The 20,442-nt window shown below is 50.4% G+C and overlaps 1 protein-coding gene across 1 annotated transcript in view; it reads left to right on the plus strand.

The window, feature by feature from the left end:
* The window catches only part of ANTXR1 (ANTXR cell adhesion molecule 1), a 34,809-nt gene extending 23,026 nt beyond the window's left edge, over nt 1–11,783 (plus strand). The window contains exons 14-18 of the mRNA XM_058042347.1: nt 1,254–1,295; nt 5,404–5,499; nt 6,522–6,689; nt 9,618–9,698; nt 11,529–11,783. Coding sequence (XP_057898330.1) covers nt 1,254–1,295; nt 5,404–5,499; nt 6,522–6,689; nt 9,618–9,698; nt 11,529–11,783 — 642 coding nt within the window. The remainder of the gene's footprint in view (nt 1–1,253; nt 1,296–5,403; nt 5,500–6,521; nt 6,690–9,617; nt 9,699–11,528) is intronic.
* The last annotated feature ends 8,659 nt before the right edge of the window (nt 11,784–20,442 follow it).

A 20,442-nucleotide genomic window follows, 5' to 3' on the forward strand; every position in this document is an offset into this window, starting at 1 on the left:
TTTTTAACTCCACACCGTTCTGAGTAATTTTCACAGTTTTCGTGTGTTTGGGTCGTTTTCGTAGCTTTCGTCACTTTTGGTCATTGTCATGGTCTTTGTCATTTTTGGTCATTGAGACAGTTTTGATCCTTTTGGGTCATTTTCACAGGGTTTTTTTGGTAGTTTCAATAGTTTTCATGACTGTCCCTGCCCTCCCCTTGGAAAGTCTCTGTTGCTCTTGGAGGCTCCATTGGCTGCAGCTGCTGCCAAGCCCTGCATGCAAAGTTTCTGCATGAAATAATGGGCTCACACCCTCAGCCCTGGGCTGGTTCCTATGGAGAAATCCTGGAGCCTCTCCCTGCTCCATTGCAAACCTCAGTCAGCCATTGATTTAATGCTTATATTTGTATTTATATATTTATATTATATTTATATTGTTATATTTACACTTATATTTATATTTAATCTTCTATTTATATATTTATATTATATTTATATATTTTTATTCATAAATATATTAATATGCGAATATATATTTATGAATATAAAATATAAATATGCATTAATATATATAATATAATATATATAATATAATATTATATTATATTATATATATTATATAATTATACATAAATGTAAATATGCATATACATAAATATATATATATATATATAAATATTTATTCATCTGTTTGTATATTTATATATTTATATTCTACCTATCTGTTTTGGTTTATTTTATATTTATATAAATATTTATAAATTTAATATTTTGTATTTCTATATTTATATTTATAGTTTTATGTTTTTTTAATTTTATATTTATATAGATAAAGAAAGGATTTTTTTTTTAGAAAATATCATAGCTACAGGCTGTCACTGGGGATGTAGATATATATATATACATATATACATATATACACATATATCTATATAAATATGTTTTTATATTTATATTATATCTCTATGGTTAGGTTTGTTTTATTTTTATATTTATATAAATATTTATATATTTAATATTTTCTATTTCTATATTTATAGCTTTAGGTTTATTTTAATTTTACATTTATATAAATAAAGAAAGGATTTTTCAGAAAAATGTCATAGCCACTGGGGATGTCCCTGTGGCTTTGGGGGTCCCCCCGAGTGACAGAGGCACCCCCTGCCCACGCTGTGCTCCCACGGAGGGCTAGAGCAGCACATCCTGCTGCTTTCCCCCGTGCGTTTGAGGAACAAAACACCGATTTATGGTTCTCTTTCTCTTTAATCTTCCAGATCATCAAGGAGCCTCCCCCTCCTCCTGCAGAGGACAGCGAGGTGAGTGACCCTTGGGGGACAAGGTTTTGGTCAGTGTCCTCAGAAAAAGGTGATCAAATCACCCCAGAAAAGGTGATCAAATCACCCCAGAAAGGTGATCAAATCACCCCAGAAAAAGAGATCAAATCACCCCAGAAAAGGTGATTAAATCACCCCAGAAAAAGTGATCAAATCACCCCAGAAAAGGTGATTAAATCACTCAGAAAAGGTGATCAAATCACCCCAGAAAGGTGATCAAATCACCCCAGAAAAAGAGATCAAATCACCCCAGAAAAGGTGATTAAATCACTCAGAAAAGCTGCTTAAACCTGGTAGGAAAGGAGAGCTCAGACCATCCCTCCTCACCTGGCCGGAGCGCTCAGGTGTGATTCACACACACACAGCCCCTGAGCCTGTGTTTAACTCTGACTTTGCTAAAATCTTGACCCGGGGTTTTCTGTTTTGCTCCAAACAAATAGAAGATGGGGTTGATTTCCTGCAATCCATTTTTCGCCTCGCAGACATCCCCCTTCCCTGCAGCAGCAGGGTTACACTTGGATTACAGTTGGATTCTTTCCTTCTCACGAAATCCTTGGCCATAAAAGAAGAAAAAAACAAAAAAAACCCAAAAAACCCAAAAAAGGAATTCTTGCATCAGCAGGTTTGGGAGCTGAAGGCCACAGGAGGAAGGAGAATGCATTGCATACAAGGAGGGGAAGCAGCTCTGCTCTCAGAGGTTTCACTGAACTCTGCTTCATGGCCAAATTTCAGTTTCATAGCCAAATTTGAGCTTCATAGACATATTTCAGTTTCACAGCCAATTTTCAGTGTCATGGACAATTTTCAATTTCATAGCCAAATTTCAGCTTCATAGACAAATTTCAGTTTCATAGCCAAATTTCAGCTTCAATTTTAGTTTCACAGCCAAATGAATTTCAAATGAATTTCAGTGTCATGGCCAATTTTCAGCTTCAGGGCCAAATTTCAGTTTCATGGCCAAATTACAACTTCATAGCCAAATTTCAGCTTCACAGACAAAAGAATTTGAAATGAATTTCAGTGTCATGGCCAAATTTCAGCTTCATAGCCAAATTTCAGTTTATAACCAATTTTCAGTTTTATAACCAACTTTCAGCTTCATAACCAACTTTCAGCTTCATGACCAATTTTCGGCTTCACAGCCAAATTTCAGTTTCATAGCCAATTTTCAGTTTCATGACCAATTTTCAGTTTCACAACCAAATTTCAGTTTCATGTTTGCGTCTCGAGGATGAGCTCGGGTGAAGCTGAAGTTGTCCAGGCTGCAGAGGAGAAGGTTCTGGGACCCTTTAGCGGCACCAAAACCTTCCCCAGCTCCCTGAGCGTCCCCAAAGTGTCACCAGGGGGTGGCCGTGGGGTTTGGAATGGCTCCGGGGGTGGCAGAAACGAGTCCTGAACTAAAATCCCACACTGAAATTCAGTGAGGAATCTCTCACTCAGAGCAGCGGTTGCTCAGCCCTCGGTGCAGGCAGAGCTCTCCAGAAATGCTGAATTCTGACAAAATTCAGGCACTGCAGGGACAACTGTGAAAATAATTATGAGGGTGGGGAGAGGGGTAAGTTGTCCAATTTTTTTTTTTAATTTTTTTTTTTTTTTTTTTAATATCTGGCCAAATTTGAGTCCTTACCCCGAGCGGTCCAGCTGTCCCTTTGGAGCCTGAATTATCCTGGTGTTACCCACAGGCGAGGTTCCCTCGGGTCAGGGTCACAGCATCCAGAGCCCAGCCAGGCCCCTGAGATAAACACACATCTTTGTTTTCTGCAACCCAGCACTGCCCTGAGTGTGCAACGCAGCTCTGAAAAGGAACTGGAGCTCCGTCCAAAGCAGATTGTGGCGCTGGGAGGGCGCCAAGCTCTGCACAGCCCATCCCCAGCATCCTCAAACGCTCCTGGGGCTGCTTGTGGAGCTGGAGCTCCTCAGGTGCCAACCCCAGGTGGAGGAGAGCACAGCTGGGGCAGGCAGGGGCCGAGGATCGCCCCAAATTGGGGTGCTGGATGTGGAATTTGGGTGTTTCCCCTCTCCTGCCTCTCCCAGCCATCCCCAGCTCCCCCAGTGTGGTGGGCACGGAGCCAGGGGGGCATTTTGGGGGCTCTGGGGGCATTTTTGGGGCTGCAGAACCTCCCCTGCCCTGGCAGGGATGTGAACAGCCCCTGCTGCAGCAAACCTGGGGCTCCTTTGTTTGTGGCTGCGCTGCTGTGCCCCGGGCTCGCAGGGCTTGTGGGGAAAATTTCCTAAACCTTGGAATTTCCTGTTGTGAGGAGTCCAGACTGTGCTGGGCTGAAGGGAGAGAAAAGAGAATTGCTGAAGGAAAATATTTCCATGGCTTCGCTTCCACTTTTTTCTCTTTTTTTTCTTTTTTTAATTTTTCTTTCTTTTCTTTTTTCTTTTTTTTTCTTTTTTTTTTTTCCTTTACTTTTTTCTCTTTTTTCTTTATTTTCTCTTTTTTCTTTTTTCTTTTTTCCCTTTTTCCTTTTTTCCTTTTTTCTTTTTTTCTTTTCTTCCTTATTCCTTTTTTTCTTCCTTTTTTTCTTCCTTTTTTGTTCTTTTTTTTCTTCCTTTCTTTTTTCTTTTTTATTCCTTTTTTTTCTTATTTTCTTCCTTTTTTTCTTTTTTTCTTCCTTTTTTTTCCTTTTTTTCTTTTTTCCTTTTTTTTCTTTTTTTTTTTTTCTTTGTTTTCCTTTTTTTCTTTTTTTCCCCCCTTTTTTTTTTTTTTTTTTTTTTTTTTTTTAAACAAGAAAAATCCTCATGGCAAGCTTCCCGCAGAGATATTGAGTTTTTTGGATTGCAGCAAAGAGCCTCAGCAGCCCTGAGGAGAAGAGCCTGGTGCTTGTGACCAGTTGTTCACCCTTGCCTTGGCTCAGGCCACGTTTTGCAGCCCGGTTTCTGTGTTTTGATAAACTGAAATGCTTTTGGTTGCCGTGAAAACCGGAGTTTTTCTTGGATTTTTTTTTCTTCCCCCCCGCCCCCCGCCGCCACCCAGATTTTCAGTTTTCCTGATGGGGAGTTTCAATTTCAAAGTATTTTTGGCTTTTCCAGTTTTGGAAAGCTCCTGAGTTTTGGAGTTTAGCCAAATCCCTGTGAAAAATTAAAGAAAGGAGAAGCAAAAAGAGAGAGGAACCATTTTTCTTTTTCTCTCCACGTTTTTCACAGGAAATACTTCACGTTTTTGATGAACTCTGCTTTTCTGCTTTGCCAGTTCACAGCCTGAGCTGTAGGAATTAAAGGGAAAGGCACTGTCAGTGCACACTCTGACCTGGCAGGGAATTTAAAACACCTTGAATTTCACTGGGGCTTTGGCAGGCTCATTTCAAACAATGATAATAATTTATCGTCAGGCAAGGACAAGGCAGCCTGGGACTGCTCATCCCTTCTCATCCCTTCCCATCCCTTCCATTCCTTCCCATCCCCGCTTGTTTCTTCCCATCCTTGCTCACCCATTCCCATCCCTGCTTGTTCCTTTCTATCCCTGTCCATTCCTTCCATTCCTGCCCATCCCTTTCCATCCCTGCTCATTCCTTCCCATCCCAAAATCTCATTCCTTCCATCCCTGCTCATTCCTTCCCATCCCTTCCATTCCTTCCCATTCCTGTCCATCCCTTCCCATCCCTTTCCATCCCTTTCCACCCCTGCTCATCCATTTCCATCCCTGCCCATCCCTTTCCATCCCTGCTCATTCCTTCCCATCCCAAAATCTCATTCCTTTCAAAGCCTGCTCATTCCTTCCATCCCTGCTCATTCCTTCCCATCCCTTCCATTCCTTCCCATTCCTGTCCATCCCTTCCCATCCCTTTCCATCCCTGTTCATCCCTTTCCATCCCTGCCCATCCCTTTCCATCCCTGCTCATTCCTTCCCATCCCAAAATCTCATTCCTTTCAAAGCCTGTTCATCCTTTCCCATCCCTGCTTGTTCCTTCCCATCTCTTTCCATCCCTTCCATCCCTCTCCATCCCCTTCCATCCCTGTTCGTCCATTTCCATCCCTTTCCATCCCTCCCATCCCTGCTCATCCCTTTCCATCCCTGCTCATCCTTTTCCATCCCTCCCAGCCCTGCCCACTCCCCTGGCAGCTGCAGCCCTGCTGTGTTTTGCAGGAGGAGGATGATGATGGGCTGCCCAAGAAGAAGTGGCCCACAGTGGACGCCTCCTACTACGGAGGGCGAGGAGTGGGCGGCATCAAGCGGATGGAGGTGAGGAGACCCCGGGCAGGGCACCCATCAGGGCCAGGCACAACCAGATCTTTTTGTGGGGCAATATTGGGGAGGCAAACACAGATTTATGGAGTTTAGCAACGTCCCGGTCCGTGCCTGGGACACTGCCACACAGATTACCAGGAGATGGTTTTAGCTCTCCTGGAAAGCTCCCCCGCTGCCACATTTCTCATAAACCACCACGAAGGACAGGCTGAAAGTTTGGGCTGCAGTCTGGAACCAAACCTGCTGGGCTGTGCACTGCTGTTCAGCTGGGGATACCCAGAGGCAGGGCTGTTCATGGAGCAGGGGTGGTACAGCCTGACCCTGAACCTGATCCTGAATCTGATCCTGGCCCTGATCCTGACTCTGACCCTGACCTTGGTTCTGATCCTGGCCCTGATCCTGGCCCTGATCTTGATCCTGACCCTGGTTCTGACCCTGACACTGATCTGACCATAATCCTGATCCTGACCCTGACCTTGGTTCTGATCGTGACCCTGAACCTGATCCTGGTCCTGATCCTGGCCCCAATCCTGGCCCTGATCCTGGTTCTGACCCTGATCCTGATCTGATCATGATCCTGGTTCTGATCCTGACCATGACCCCAATTCCAATCCTGACCCTGGTCCTGACCTTGATCCTGATCCCGACCCTGACCCTGAATCTGATCCTGACCCTGATCCTGCCCCGAATCTTAACCTTGACTCTAATCCTGATCCTGACCCTGGTTCTGATCCTGACCCTGATCCCAATTCCAGTCCTGACCCTGACCCCAATCCTTACCCTAATCCTAATCCTGATCCTGCCCCTAATCCTGACCCTGATCCTGCCCCTAATCCTGCCCCTGATCCTGCCCCTGATCCTGACCCTGACCCTGGTTCTGGTTCTGATCCCGACCCTAATCCTGATCCCATCCCTGCCCCTAATCCTGATCCCATCCCTGCCCCTAATCCTGACCCACCCCTGCCCCTAATCCTGACCCATCCCTGACCCCACCCCTGCCCCGCTGGCCGTTCCAGGTGCGCTGGGGCGAGAAGGGCTCCACGGAGGAAGGTGCCAAGCTGGAGAAGGCCAAGAACGCGCGGGTGAAGATGCCCGAGCAGGAGTTCGAGTTCCCCGAGCCCCGGAGCCTGGGCAGCAGCACCCGCCGCGCCTCGGCCCCACACAGGTGGTACTCGCCCATCAAGGTGAGCCCGGGGCGCCAGGAGCTTCTGCTGTGGTGTGTGCTCACTGCCAGGTGTTGTGGGGTGTGCCCACATCCAGGTGTTGTGGGGTGTGCCCACTGCCAGCTGTTGTGGGGTGTGCCCACTGCCAGGTGTTGTGGGGTGTGCTCACTGCCAGGTGTTGTGGGGTGTGCCCACTGCCAGGGTGGCACCAGCAGATCCTTTTGTTGAAATGACATTTTAAATGTCATTTCCCAGCCCCTCCAGCACTGCCCAGATGGATCCCAGGTGAGTCCCAGGTGGATTTCAGCACTGCCAGGGAAAGCCCAGGTAGATCCCAGGTGGATCCCAGGTGAATCCCAGGTGGATTTCAGCCATCCCAGCACTGCCAGGTGGATCCCAGGTAGATCCCATGTGGATCCCAGCACTGTCAGGTGGATCCCAGGTGAATTCCAGGTAGAACCCAGCACTGCCAGGGAAAGCTCAGGTGGATCCCAGGTAGATCCCAGGTGAATTTCAGCCACCCCAGGACTGCCAGGTGGATCCCAGGTGGATCCCAGCCCCTCAGCACTGCCAGGTGGATCCCAGCACTGCCAGGGAAAGCTCAGGTGGATCCCAGGTGAATCCCAGGTGGATTTCAGCCACCCCAGGACTGCCAGGTGGATCCCAGCACTGTCAGGTGGATCCCAGGTGAATTCCAGGTAGATCCCAGCACTGCCAGGGGAAGCTCAGGTGGATCCCAGGTGGATCCCAGGTGGATTTCAGCCACCCCAGGACTGCCAGGTGGATCCCAGGTGGATCCCAGCACTGTCAGGTGGATCCCAGGTGGATCCCAGGTGGATCCCAGCCCCCCAGCACTGCCTGGCCGTGTGTCCCTGTCCCTTCCCCAGCGCCTGTCCCTCCTGTGTCTGTTCCCAAAGCTGTGTGGCCACCTGGGCTCGCAGGCAGCCCCGAGGTGCCTGTGCCTGACCCCAGCAGGTCCCAGGAGCACTGAGGTGGCCCAGGGTCAGTGCAGGGCTGAGTTCACCACGAATCCAGAGGAAATTCCAGGGCTGGAGCCGTGCACTCCTTCATTTGTCATCGGCCCTGAGTGTTTCTTCTCTCTGGGCTCCAGATCCAGCAGGACTTGAGGCTTTGTTTGCCTTCAGAGCTTGCATATTTTTGTTTTTTATTCCTCCAAGTGACCTCGTGCTGGAGCTGTGGAGGAGCTCCATGCACGGAGAGCACAAGGAGGCTTTCTGCTGCCAGGAGAGAGCTTTGCCATCCCCTGTCTCCAGCCATCATCCTTTCCATGATGCAAACACTCCCTCCCTCCCACCCAGATGTCTCACAGGCTCCCAGGGACGGAGCTCTTGGCTTTCCCCAAAAACCATGGCAGAAACTTGGGACTGCAGAGTAAAAAAAAGGAATTTTTTTATTATTTTTTTTAAAATGCGTTCCATGGAAAGTTGTCGCTTTGCCTCCGGTTTCCTGACGGAGAAATGGAAGGGGAAGGTGCTCATTACTGGAGCTGTCAGGGTGGACAGGAGATCAAGGGCTCGCAGCAGCTCTGCTGCAGAGGGGAGAGGGCTTGGAGCACAAGGGTTGGGGCAGAAGGGTTGGAGGAGAAGGGGTTGGAGCAGAAGGATTTGGAGCACAAGGGTTGGAGCACAAGGGGTTGGAGCAGAAGGGCTGGAGCAGAAGGGCTGGAGAAGAAGGATTTGGAGCAGAAGGGTTGGAGCAGAAGGGTTGGAGCAGAAGGGTTGGAGCAGAAGGGGTTGGAGCAGAAGGGTTGGAGCAGAAGGGTTGGAGCACAAGGGTTGGAGCAGAAGGGTTGGAGCAGAAGGATTTGGAGCAGAAGGGTTGGGGCAGAAGGGGTTGGAGCACAAGGGTTGGAGCACAAGGGTTGGAGCACAAGGGTTGGAGCACAAGGGGTGGTTTCCCTCAGCTCTGGCCCCAAACGCAGGAGAATCTGACAGAGAGGTTTCTTGCCTCTCCCTCTGAGCATCCCAGACTTTCCTGGCTCTCACCTCGGGAAGTTTTCCCCCCACATCCTCTGGAAACGAGTTCCATGCAGTCATTTCTCGTGTCTGCTCCACCCCAGCAGCACCATGCGGACCCCAGAGGGGATTTGGGATGCCTGGAACGGGAACAGAAGGGCTCTGCCCCATGAAAGGGAGTGTGGGTCCCACACCTGGGACCACACAGGAGCCCCCAAACCCCCCAAACGTGAGCTGTGCCCCTCCCAGGCCTGGGGCTGGCACCCAGAGCTGCAGAGTCAGCTCAGGGTGGGGACGCTGAGCCCTTCCCCAGCTCCTCTGGCACGCCCAGCTCACATTGCCACCCTCAGGGGTCCCAGGGCACTCACACGGGCATTGCTGCCCTCGCTGGGGTTTGTCATCCCCGTTTCCAGGGAGGAGTGCTGCTACCTGCCACACCTGACAGATCTAACACACCTGAGTGCTGTTATCTCACACACCTGACAGATCTAACACACCTGAGTGCTGTTACCTGCCACACCTGACAGATCTAACACACCTGAGTGCTGTTACCTGCCACACCTGACAGATCTAACACACCTGAGTGCTGTTATCTCACACACCTGACAGATCTAACACACCTGAGTGCTGTTATCTCACACACCTGACAGATCCAACACACCTGAGTGCTGTTATCTCATACACCTGACAGATCTAACACACCTGAGTGCTGTTATCTCACACACCTGACAGATCTAACACACCTGAGTGCTGTTACCTGCCACACCTGACAGATCCAACACACCTGAGTGCTGTTATCTCATACACCTGACAGATCTAACACACCTGAGTGCTGTTATCTCACACACCTGACAGATCCAACACACCTGAGTGCTGTTATCTCACACACCTGACAGATCTAACACACCTGAGTGCTGTTATCTCACACACCTGAGTGCTGGGCAGGACAAACCCCCCGTTTGTGTCCCCCCAGGGCAAGCTGGACGCGCTCTGGGTGCTGCTGAGGAAGGGCTACGACCGCGTGTCCGTGATGCGCCCGCAGCCCGGGGACAAGGTATGGACCTGCAGAGCCTGGCAGCAATGGCTGCCACCTCTGCCACCTCCTCTGCCACCTCTGATCACTTCTGTCACCTCCCCTGTCACCCCTATCACAACCTCTGTCACCTCCTGTGTGACCCCGTCACCTCCTCTACCACCTCTGCCACCTCTGTCAGTCACCTCTGCCAATTATATTATATATTATATATTATATATTATATATTATATAATATATTATATATTATATATTATATATTATATATTATATATTATATATTATATATTATATATTATATTATATAGTATATTGTGTATTGTATATTGTTCCTGACCAAAAGCTGTAGGAATTATTCTGATTTTGGGCTGTTCAAGGCACTGGGAAATCTCTGATTTTGGGCTGTTTAAGACTCAGTGAAATCTCAGATTTTGGGCTGTTTAAGACTCAGGGAAATCTCGGATTTTGGGCTGTTCAAGGCTCAGTGAAATCTCAGATTTTGAGCTGTCCAAGGCTCAGTGAAATCTCAGATTTTGAGCTGTTCAAGGCTCAGTGAAATCTCTGATTTTGGGCTGTCCAAGGCTCAGTGAAATCTCAGATTTTGGGCTTTTTGGAGCCCTTTCCCCTCCCAGGCAGATGTTTCCCCCATGCACAGCTGGCACAGCTGTCTGGGGCTCTCTGTGTCCCCTCCACAGCAGCTCCTCTGAACCCTTCATCCCTCCTCATCCTCCTCCCCGTGCCCAGCCTGGGCACTGCAGGGAGGGCATTCAAAACCTGCAAAAATCCCCCAAAATCTGCTCCATTTGGCTTTTTATTCCACCAGGAAAAACATTTACTTTGGGAGAGAAAAGAGTAAAAGAGAAAACGAGCTCGTGCTCAGCAGGCCAAAAGCAAAGAAAGGCCCCAGAAATGCTCTGGTGCCTTCTGGGATGATTTCATATCCAAAGGAATGAGTCCATGATACAGTAATGCTGATCCTGACATCCGAGCATTTACAGTGGGATCTCTTGCAGGTGGAACTCGTGAGGGGAGAAAAGGAGAAAATGACAGCTCAGAGGGCAGAGGTTTTGTTTAGAGCCGTACAACAAACTGTAGCTTAGCACCGAAGAGCAGGAGGAGGAATTTGTTGGCTCCCGAGGAGCGCTGGGGTTCGGGGACGCCCTGATGGGGAGGGGATGCACTTCAGGAACTGCATGGGAGGGTCTGAGAGCTCCATCCCATGCCAGGGTGGTGGGACAGGAAGGTCTGAGAGGTGCCAGCCATGCCATGGTGGTGGCCAAGGGTGGTTTGTGAGGCTCTTGCCGTGCCATGGTGGTGGTCAGCGCTGGGGTGGGAGGGTCTGTGAGGTCCCAGCTGTGCCATGGGGGTACCAGGGCTGGGACAGGGTGGTCTGTGGGAGTCCATCCCACACCAGGATGGTGGCCAGAGGTGGTCTGTGAGCTCCGTCCCATGCCAAGGTGGTACCAGGAGTGGGACAGGGTGGTCTGTGAGGTTCCTGCCATGCCACTGTGGTGGCCAAGGGTGGGACAAGGTGGTCTGCGAGGTCCATGGTGGTGGTCAGGGGTGGGATGGGACGGTCTGAGAGGTCCCTGCTGTGTCATGGTGGTCTCTGAGCTCCATGGGGGTGGTCGGGGGCGGTCTCTGAGCTCCATGGTGGTACCAGGGGTGGTCGGAGGCGGTCTCTGGGCTCCATGGGGGTGGTCGGGGGCGGTCTCTGGGCTCCATGGTGGTACCAGGGGTGGTCGGGGGCGGTCTCTGAGCTCCATGGGGGTGGTCGGGGGCGGTCTCTGAGCTCCCTGCCGATGTCAGCTCCTCGCCCCGTAACTCGCCCTCTCCTCCGCTCCGCTGCAGGGCCGCTGCATCACCTTCACGCGGGTGAAGAACGCGGGGGCGCCCCCCAAGTACCCCCTGAACAACGCCTACCCCTGCGCCCCGCCCCCCGCGCCCGTGTACACGCCCCCCGGCCCCGCCCCCACCTACACCGCCCCGCCCCCCCACGCCCCCTCCCCCTCCTCCACGCTGCCCCCGCTGCCCCCCCCGCCCCAGGCCCCGCCCCCCGCCCGGGCCCCGCCCCCGTCCCGGCCCCCGCCCCGCCCCACGGCCTGAGGGGTCCTGGGGGTCCCCCCGCTCCCCCCGGGGCTCTCTCGGTACTGTACCCACCCCCCACACCCCCCGGGACAGCACAGCAGCCACGCCCCCTTCCGGAACCTTCTGGAACCTTCTGGAACCTTCTCCCCTCTGCACCCCCCCCACCTCTGGGTCCCCTGTGCCACCACGGGACCCTCTGCAGGAAGGCACACCTGGCACACCGGGCCACATGGGCACCTGGAGACCTGGGCACACCTGGATGCACCTGGGCACACCTGGACATCTGGGCTCACCTGGGCACACCTGGCAGACCTGGGTGCATCTGGACACACCTGGCTCACCTGGGCACACCTGGGCACACCTGCCACATCTGGGCACACCTGGCAGACCTGGCTCACCTGGACACCTGGACGACTTCCACACCTGGGCATGCTTGGGCACACCTGGAGACCTGGGACACCTGGGCACCTGGACACACCTGCCATATCTGGGCTCACCTGGGATACCTGGCACACCTGGGCACACCTGTGCTCACCTGAGCACACCTGGACACCTGGGTTTTTTTGGGGGGGGTTGGGTATTTTTGCTTTATTTTCCCTTCCTGAACAAGTAGCAGCTGCGTGCCCAGCTCGGGGTGAGGAGGAGCCGTGTGTCCCTCATCATCCTCACTCCCACCTGAGAGCAGCCCTGGCCCAGGCCAGGTGGGAGCCAGGCTGCCAAGAAATGCACTGGCTGCATTTCTGCTGCATTTCTGCTGCATTTCTGCTCTGCCCAGCGCATCCCCTGCGTCCTGCAGCCCCCCGAGCCCCTCCTGCAGCCCAGGGCATCCCCCCCAGCCCCTCCAGTCCTCACAAAACTCCCTCTGGAAATCTCCCAGGACAGAAATCACCTTTGCAGCCGCAGTTCTGTCAGTAGCAAAGGTTCTCATCTCATTTTTTACCAGATACAGAAATGCTTTTGGAAATAGCAGTTCTAGCTTTTCTAGCAAAACAAGGCGGGGGTGGGGGATAAAAAGGAAAAAAGAACCTCTCAAGGAGGAAAGGGAACGGAGGAAAGAGACTCAGCGGGGACCTGGCCTGGCCCTTTGGGCGAGGAGAGCAGGGAGCCCCTGGCAGAGGCTCTGGTGCCTCCCTCTGCCAGGTGAGGTGGGACAGACCTGTGAGTGCTGAGGAGCTGGGGCTGCAGCAGCCAAGGCTGGGCTCCCTTTGGGCCCCCTGTTCTGTCTGTCCTTCCTTTGATCCCCCTGTTCTGTGTGTGCCCCCCCTGATCCCCCTATTCTGTCTGTGCCCCCCGAGCCCCTGTTCTGTGTGCAGGCAGCACGGAGCAGCCCCCAGCCCCACGTGCTGCAGCTGGGGTGGGACCCCTTGGATGGACGGGATTGGGTCGGAAAAAGAGCTCCTGGCCTTGGCTTGCCCTGGTCTGGTTGGTTTGGTTTGCTACGGTTGGTTTGGTTTGGCTTGGTCTGGTTTGGTTTGGTCTGGTTTGGTTGGTCTGGTTGGTTTGGTTTGGTACGGTTGGTTTGGTTTGGCTTGGTCTAGTTTGGTTGGTTTGGTTTGGTTTGTGTTTGGTTTGGTACGGTTGGTTTGGTTTGGCTTGGTCTGGTTTGGTTGGTTTGTGTTTTGTTTGGTTTGGCTTGGTTTGTGTTTGGTTTGGTACAGTTGGGTTGGTTTGGATTGGATTGGTTTTGTTTGGTTGGGTTGGATTTTGTTGGGTTGGGTTTGGTTTGGTTGGATTTGGTTTGGATTGGATTAGTTTGATCTGGTTTGGTTTTGTTTGATCTGGTTTGCTTTGGTTTGGTTGGGTTTGGTTTAGATTGGATTGTTTTGGTTTGGATTGGTTTGGTTGCTTTGGTTTGGTTGGTCTGGTTTGGATTGGATTGGTTAGGTTGGATTGGACTTGATTCATTTGGTTTGGTTGAGTTGGGTTGGGCTTGGTGTGGTTTGGTTGCTTTGGTTGGTCTGGTTTGGATTGGATTGGTTGGGTAGGGTTTGGTCTGGTTTGGTGAGGTTGGTTGGGTCTGGTTTGGTCGGGTCTGGCTTGGTTGGGTGAGTTTTGGATTATTGGTTTAGTTTGGATTGGTCTGGTTTGGATTGGATTGGTCTGGTTTGCTGTGATTTGGTCTGGTTTGCTCTGGTTTGGTTTGGTTTGGATTGCTCTGGTTTGGTTTGGTTTGGTTTGGTTTGGTTTGGATTGGTCTGGTTTGCTCTGGTTTGTCTGGTTTGCTCTGGTTTGGTTTGGATTAGTCTGGTTTGCTCTGGTTTGCTCTGGTTTGCTGTGATTTGGTCGGGTTTGCTCTGGTTTGGTTTGGTTTGGATTGCTCTGGTTTGGTTTGGTTTGGTTTGGATTGGTCTGGTTTGCTGTGATTTGGTCGGGTTTGCTCTGGTTTGGTTTGGATTGCTCTGGTTTGCTCTGGTTTGCTCTGGTTTGGTCTGGTTTGGTTTGGATTAGTCTGGTTTGCTCCGGTTTGCTCTGGTTTGCTCTGGTTTGGTTTGGATTAGTCTGGTTTGGTCTGGTTTGCTTTGGTTTGCTGTGATTTGGTCTGGTTTGCTGTGATTTGGTCGGGTTTGGTCTGGTTTGCTCTGGTTTGCTCTGGTTTGGTTTGGATTAGTCTGGTTTGCTCTGGTTTGCTCTGGTTTGCTGTGATTTGGTCGGGTTTGGTCTGGTTTGCTCTGGTTTGCTCTGGATTAGTCTGGTTTGGTCTGGTTTGCTCGGGTTTGGTCTGGTTTGCTCTGGTTTGCTCTGGTTTGGTTTGGATTAGTCTGGTTTGCTCGGGTTTGCTCTGGTTTGCTCTGGTTTGCTCTGGTTTGTCCCCACCACGGACGGTGTGAACACTGGGACAGTGTAACACAGGATCCCTGTCCCCCACAGATCCTCAGCATTTCACAAACGTCTGGGGAGGAAATTCATTTCCCACAAGACAGCGTCGAGAATTTTTATTTTTATAGTGTTGGTTAGCCAATGAGGTGGTTAATTAATTGGTTAATTAACCAATAAACCTCCTGCTGGGGGGAAATGTAAAAGCTGTGTATTCTCCATGGCATTTTGCAGATGTACATAGAAATTCTCATTCTCCCCAAACTAAGGAAAAAACCCCAACCCTGCAGATTTAAAGAAGCAAAATAGAGCCTAGATCAGGCTAGGAAAAGAAATCAGAATTTTCAAATGCTCCCTTTGTAATCCTCCATTTAAAAGAATAAAAAAACAAGCTCCAAATAATTCTTGTTGTACATATTGTTGCTGCATGCTTACCATATGTTAGATGGAAGCATTTCCTATCCCTTGTGGATAAAAGAACATTTTTCAAGTTGTAGTAAATTATTATAAAGCCAATGACATTTCATGGCATGTTATCGTATCAAGCTGTGCTTGTTGTATTTTTTTTTCTTTATGGTTGTATTGCTTTTTTTTAATATATATATATATATATATAAATGTACAAATATTTCCTGTAGTGACGAGCACCTGTTTTACATGGCATTAACTGGGGCAGCTCCAGGCTGCACAGCCCAATTCTGCACCAAATCTGGGTGGAAAAACCCCAAAAATTCTGCAGAGGATGGGCTCTGGTGACCCACAAAAATCAGAGCACCAAATCTGGGTGGAAAAACCTCAAAATTCTGCAGAGGATGGGCTTTGGTGACCCACAAAAATCAGAGCACCAAATCTGGGTGGAAAAACCCCAAAAATTCTGCAGAGGATGGGCTCTGGTGACCCACAAAAATCAGAGCCCATTTCTGCACCAAATCTGGGTGGAAAAAACCCCAAAATTCTGCAGAGGATGGGCTGGGCTGCCAATGAATGCAAATAAATGCCAATTAATGCCCATTAATGCCAATTAATGCCATGTAAATGAGGTCGAAGAGCTGGGCACCCCCGTGGTGCCCTCTGTACCCTGGGTGACTTTTCCCTGCCCAGCCTTTGAATAAGGCTCAGCCTCTGCTTTATTCTGCTTTATTCTGGTTTATTTTGGTTTATTTTGGTTTATTTTGGTTTATTTTATTTCATTTTCCTCGCCCTTCCTCTGTGGATGCTCCCTCTGCTGCCCTGGTTTTGGAGAGGAGCTCTGGCAGGTTTGAGGTGACTTTTGGGACAGTTTTGTGTGATTTTTGGGAAGGTTTGGGGTGATTTTTGGGACAGTTTTGGGGTGATTTTTGGGAAGGTTTGGGGTGATTTTTGGGACAGTTTTGGATGATTTTTTTGGGAAGCTTTGAGGTGATTTTCGAGACAGTTTTGGGACAGTATTGGGGTGATATTTTGGGAAGCTTTGAGGTGATTTTGGGGACAGTTTTGGGTGATTTTTGGGAAGGTTTGAGGTGATTTTTGGGACAGTTTTGGGTGATTTCTGGGACAGTTTTGGATGATTTTTTTGGGAAGCTTTGAGGTGATTTTCGGGACAGTTTTGGGACAGTATTGGGGTGATATTTTGGGAAGCTTTGAGGTGATTTTGGGGACAGTTTTGGGTGATTTTGGGGTGCAGATAGGGGCTGGTTTGGTGTCTCCATTATGGTTTGCTGTTGGTTGGTGTCAGCCCAGGGCTGTGCAGGGATGTTTCACCCCTCTGTGTGTTGCATGTTCAACGTGTCCTTTGTTAAACCCAGTCATTACTCTTGATTGCTGGCCTTGATGTTATAATAATTATTATTATTAAAGAATACACAAACCTCCTGTGGGCTCTGAGCCATTCCTTGCAATTTTCTGATAATCCTCAGGGGGAAAAAAAGGAAATGTTCACTGATTTTCACAGACTGGTTTTTCATTGTGCTGGGGACTCACACTTGGATGTTTTCCTCCCAAAACCCAGAGCTTTTTGGGTAAAACACTCCCTTTTGGGAAAAACACTGCCATTTTTGGGTAAAACACTCAGCTTTTTGGGCAAAACACTCCCTATTTGGGCAAAACACTCCCCTTTTTGGGCAAAACACTCCCCTTTTTGGGTACAACACTCCCCTTTTTGGGTAAAACACTCCTTTTTTTGGGTAAAACACTCCCCTTTTTGGGTAAAACACTCCCTATTTGGGCAAAACACTCCCCTTTTTGGGCAAAACACTCCCCTATTTGGGTAAAACACTCCCCTTTGGGTAAAACACTCCTCTTTTTGGGTAAAACATTCCCTTTTTGAGCAAAACACTCCCCTTTTTGGGCAAAACACTCCCCTTTTTGGGAAAAACACTCCCCTTTTTGGGTAAAACACTCAGCTTTTTGGGCAAAACACTCCCCTTTTTGGGTAAAACACTCCCCTTTGGGTAAAACACTCCCCTTTTTGGGTAAAACATTCCCTTTTTTGGGTAAAACGCTCCCTTTTTTGGGAAAAACACTCCCCTTTTTGGGTAAAACACTCCCCTTTGGGCTCTGCAAACCAAGGGAATCCCTGCAGATTTTTATTGCTTAAAATCTACAGACAGGAGGAGAACTCCAGTGCAAACACAGCAGCAAACAGTGCCCTCTGGGGGTGCCACCTCCAATTTCTGTCACCTCCCCATTTGTGTCACCTCCCCAGGGTGGCTCTGGGCTTTGTTCAGTGCTCAGCACTCACATTGAGGGGGCTGGGGAGCAGAGACTGGGGGCTCGGGGGGGCCTGGGATGGTGTCACCTTTGGGACATTGCCACCATTTGGGGTGGCATCACCTCGGTGCCAGCGTCACCCCTGGGATGGTGTCACTCTAGGGATGGTGTTACCTTGGGAATGGTGTCACCCTTGGGATAATGCCAACCTTGGGGTGGCATCACCTCGGTGCCAATGTCACCCCTGGGATGGTGTCACCTTTGGGACAGTGCCACCATTTGGGGTGGCATCACCTCGGTGCCAATGTCACCCGGGCAGGTGTCACATCAGGGCCGGTGTCACCCCGGGGCTGGTGCCACCCCCAGGCAGTGTCACATCAGATCAGAGCCTGCTCACCCCTGGCTCTGCTCTCTCTCCTCAGCAGCTCCGGGCTCAGTCTCGGGAGGCAGCGATGCGATCCACCTGCAAAAGGGACCGTGAAACACCAACTGCACCCACAAAGGGACCTGGAAACACTAAATCCACCTGCCAAAGGGACAGGGGGCCCTGAAAACAACAGATCCACCTGCAAAAGGGACCGTGAAACACTAAATCCACCGGCTAAAGGGACAGGCGGCCCTAAAAGCAACAGCTCCACCATCCAGGGCTAGAAATCCAGGGGTAGAATTCCAGGGTTCTGCCACCCTGCAGAAATGAACCCATGAGGAATGGGGTGGATTTCCAAGGGTGGAATTCCAGAGATGGAAATCCAGGGGTGGAAATCCAGGGCTGGAAATCCAGAGATGGAAATCCACGGCTGGAAATCCAGGGGTGGAAATCCAGGGGTGGAATTCCAGGGGTGGAATTCCAGAGATGGAAATCCAGGGGTAGAAATCCATGGGTGGAATTCCAAGATGGAAATCCAGGAGTGGAAATCCAGGGGTGGAATTCCAGAGATGGAAATCCAGGGGTGGAATTCCAGGGGTGGAAATCTAGGGGTGGAAATTCAGCGGTGGAATTCCAGGGGTGGAAATCCAGGTGTGGAAATCCAGGGGTGGAAATCCAGGGGTAGAATTCCAGGGGTGGAATTCCAGAGATGGAAATCCAGGGGTGGAAATCCAGGTGTGGAAATCCAGGGCTGGAATTCCAGAGATGGAAATCCAGGGCTGGAAATTCAGCGGTGGAATTCCAGGGGTGGAAATCCAGGTGTGGAAATCCAGGGGTAGAATTCCAGGGGTGGAATTCCAGGGGTGGAATTCCAGAGATGGAAATCCAGGGGTGGAAATCCAGGTGTGGAAATCCAGGGCTGGAATTCCAGAGATGGAAATCCAGGGCTGGAAATTCAGCGGTGGAATTCCAGGGGTGGAAATCCAGGTGTGGAATTCCAGAGGTGGAAATCCAGGGGTGGAAATCTAGGGGTGGAAATCCAGGGCTGGAAATCCAGGGGTGGAATTCCAGGTGTGGAAATCCAGAGGTGGAAATCCAGGGGTGGAAATCCAGGGCTGGAAATCCAGGGGGGGAATTCCAGGGGTGGAATTCCAGGGGTGGAAATCCAGGGCTGGAAATCCAGGGGTGTAATTCCAGAGGTGGAAATCCAGGGGTGGAAATCCAGGGCTGGAAATCCAGGGGTGGAATTCCAGAGATGGAAATCCAGGGGTGGAAATCCAGGGCTGGAAATCCAGGGCTGGAAATCCAGGGGTAGAATTCCAGGGGTGTAATTCCAGAGATGGAAATCCAGGGGTGGAGTTCCAGAGGTGGAAATCCAGGAGTGGAAATCCAGGGGTGGAATTCCAGAGATGGAAATCCAGGGATGGAAATCCAGGGGTGGAAATCCAGGGGTGGAATTCCAGAGATGGAAATCCAGGGCTGGAAATCCAGCGGTGGAATTCCAGGGGTGGAATTCCCGGGGTGGAATTCCAGAGATGGAAATCCAGGGACTGGAAATCCAGGAGTGGAAATCCAGACATGGAATTCCAGACATGGAAATCCAGGGGTGGAATCCAGGGGTGGAATTCCAGACGTGGAAATCCAGGAGTGGAAATCCAGACATGGAATTCCAGACATGGAAATCCAGGGGTGGAATCCAGGGGTGGAATTCCAGACGTGGAAATCCAGGTGTGGAAATCCAGGGCTGGAAATCCAGGGGTGGAATTCCAGGGGTGGAAATCCAGGGGTGGAAATCCAGGTGTGGAAATCCAGGTGTGGAATTCCATACATGGAAATCCAGGGCTGGAAATCCAGGGGTGGAATTCCAGAGATGGAAATCCAGGGGTGGAATTCCAGGGGTGGAAATCCAGGGGTGGAAATCCAGGAGTGGATATCCAGGAGTGGAAATTCAGGAGTGGAAATCGAGGGTTGGAAATCCAGGGGTGGAAATCCAGGTGTGGAATTCCAGAGATGGAAATCCAGGGGTGGAAATCCAGGGCTGGAAATCCAGGGGTGGAATTCCAGAGATGGAAATCCAGAGGTGGAAATCCAGGGGTGGAAATCCAGGGTTGGAAATCCAGGGGTGGAATTCCAGGGATGGAATTCCAGAGGTGGAAATCCAGAGGTGGAATTCCAGAGGTGGAAATCCAGAGGTGGAATTCCAGAGATGGAAATCCAGGGGTGGAAATCCAGGGGTGGAAATCCAGGGCTGGAAATCCAGGGGTAGAATTCCAGGGGTGGAATTCCAGACGTGGAAATCCAGGGGTGGAATTCCAGAGATGGAAATCCAGGGTTGGAAATCCAGGGGTGGAATTCCAGGGATGGAATTCCAGAGGTGGAAATCCAGAGGTGGAATTCCAGAGGTGGAAATCCAGAGGTGGAATTCCAGAGATGGAAATCCAGGGCTGGAAATCCAGGGCTCTGTCACCCTGGCGTTCCCTGACCACGGCACCCGGGTGTGTTTCAGCCCTGAGCCCCTGCCCTGCCCTGGCCCCCGGGCTCCAGCCCAGCCTCTCCCAGCCAGGAGCTGTGGGATGTGGGTGACACTCTCTGGGCACGGCCAGGGACGGGCTCTGCTGTCCCCGTGATCATTAAATAATAATTCAGTGAGAATTATGGTAGGTGAAACACGAGAAATGAAATGCTGAACCTGACCCACAACAGCCCCACTGTTCAGCCCTGAGCTTTTGTGCTCTGTCCCCCCAGCCCTGAACCTCCCCAGGGGTCACCTCTGTCCTCAGTGCATTCAACTAAAGACCAGCAGCTCCA

This window comes from Melospiza georgiana, chromosome 31 (assembly GCF_028018845.1).
Source record: "Melospiza georgiana isolate bMelGeo1 chromosome 31, bMelGeo1.pri, whole genome shotgun sequence".
NCBI lineage: Eukaryota > Metazoa > Chordata > Aves > Passeriformes > Passerellidae > Melospiza > Melospiza georgiana.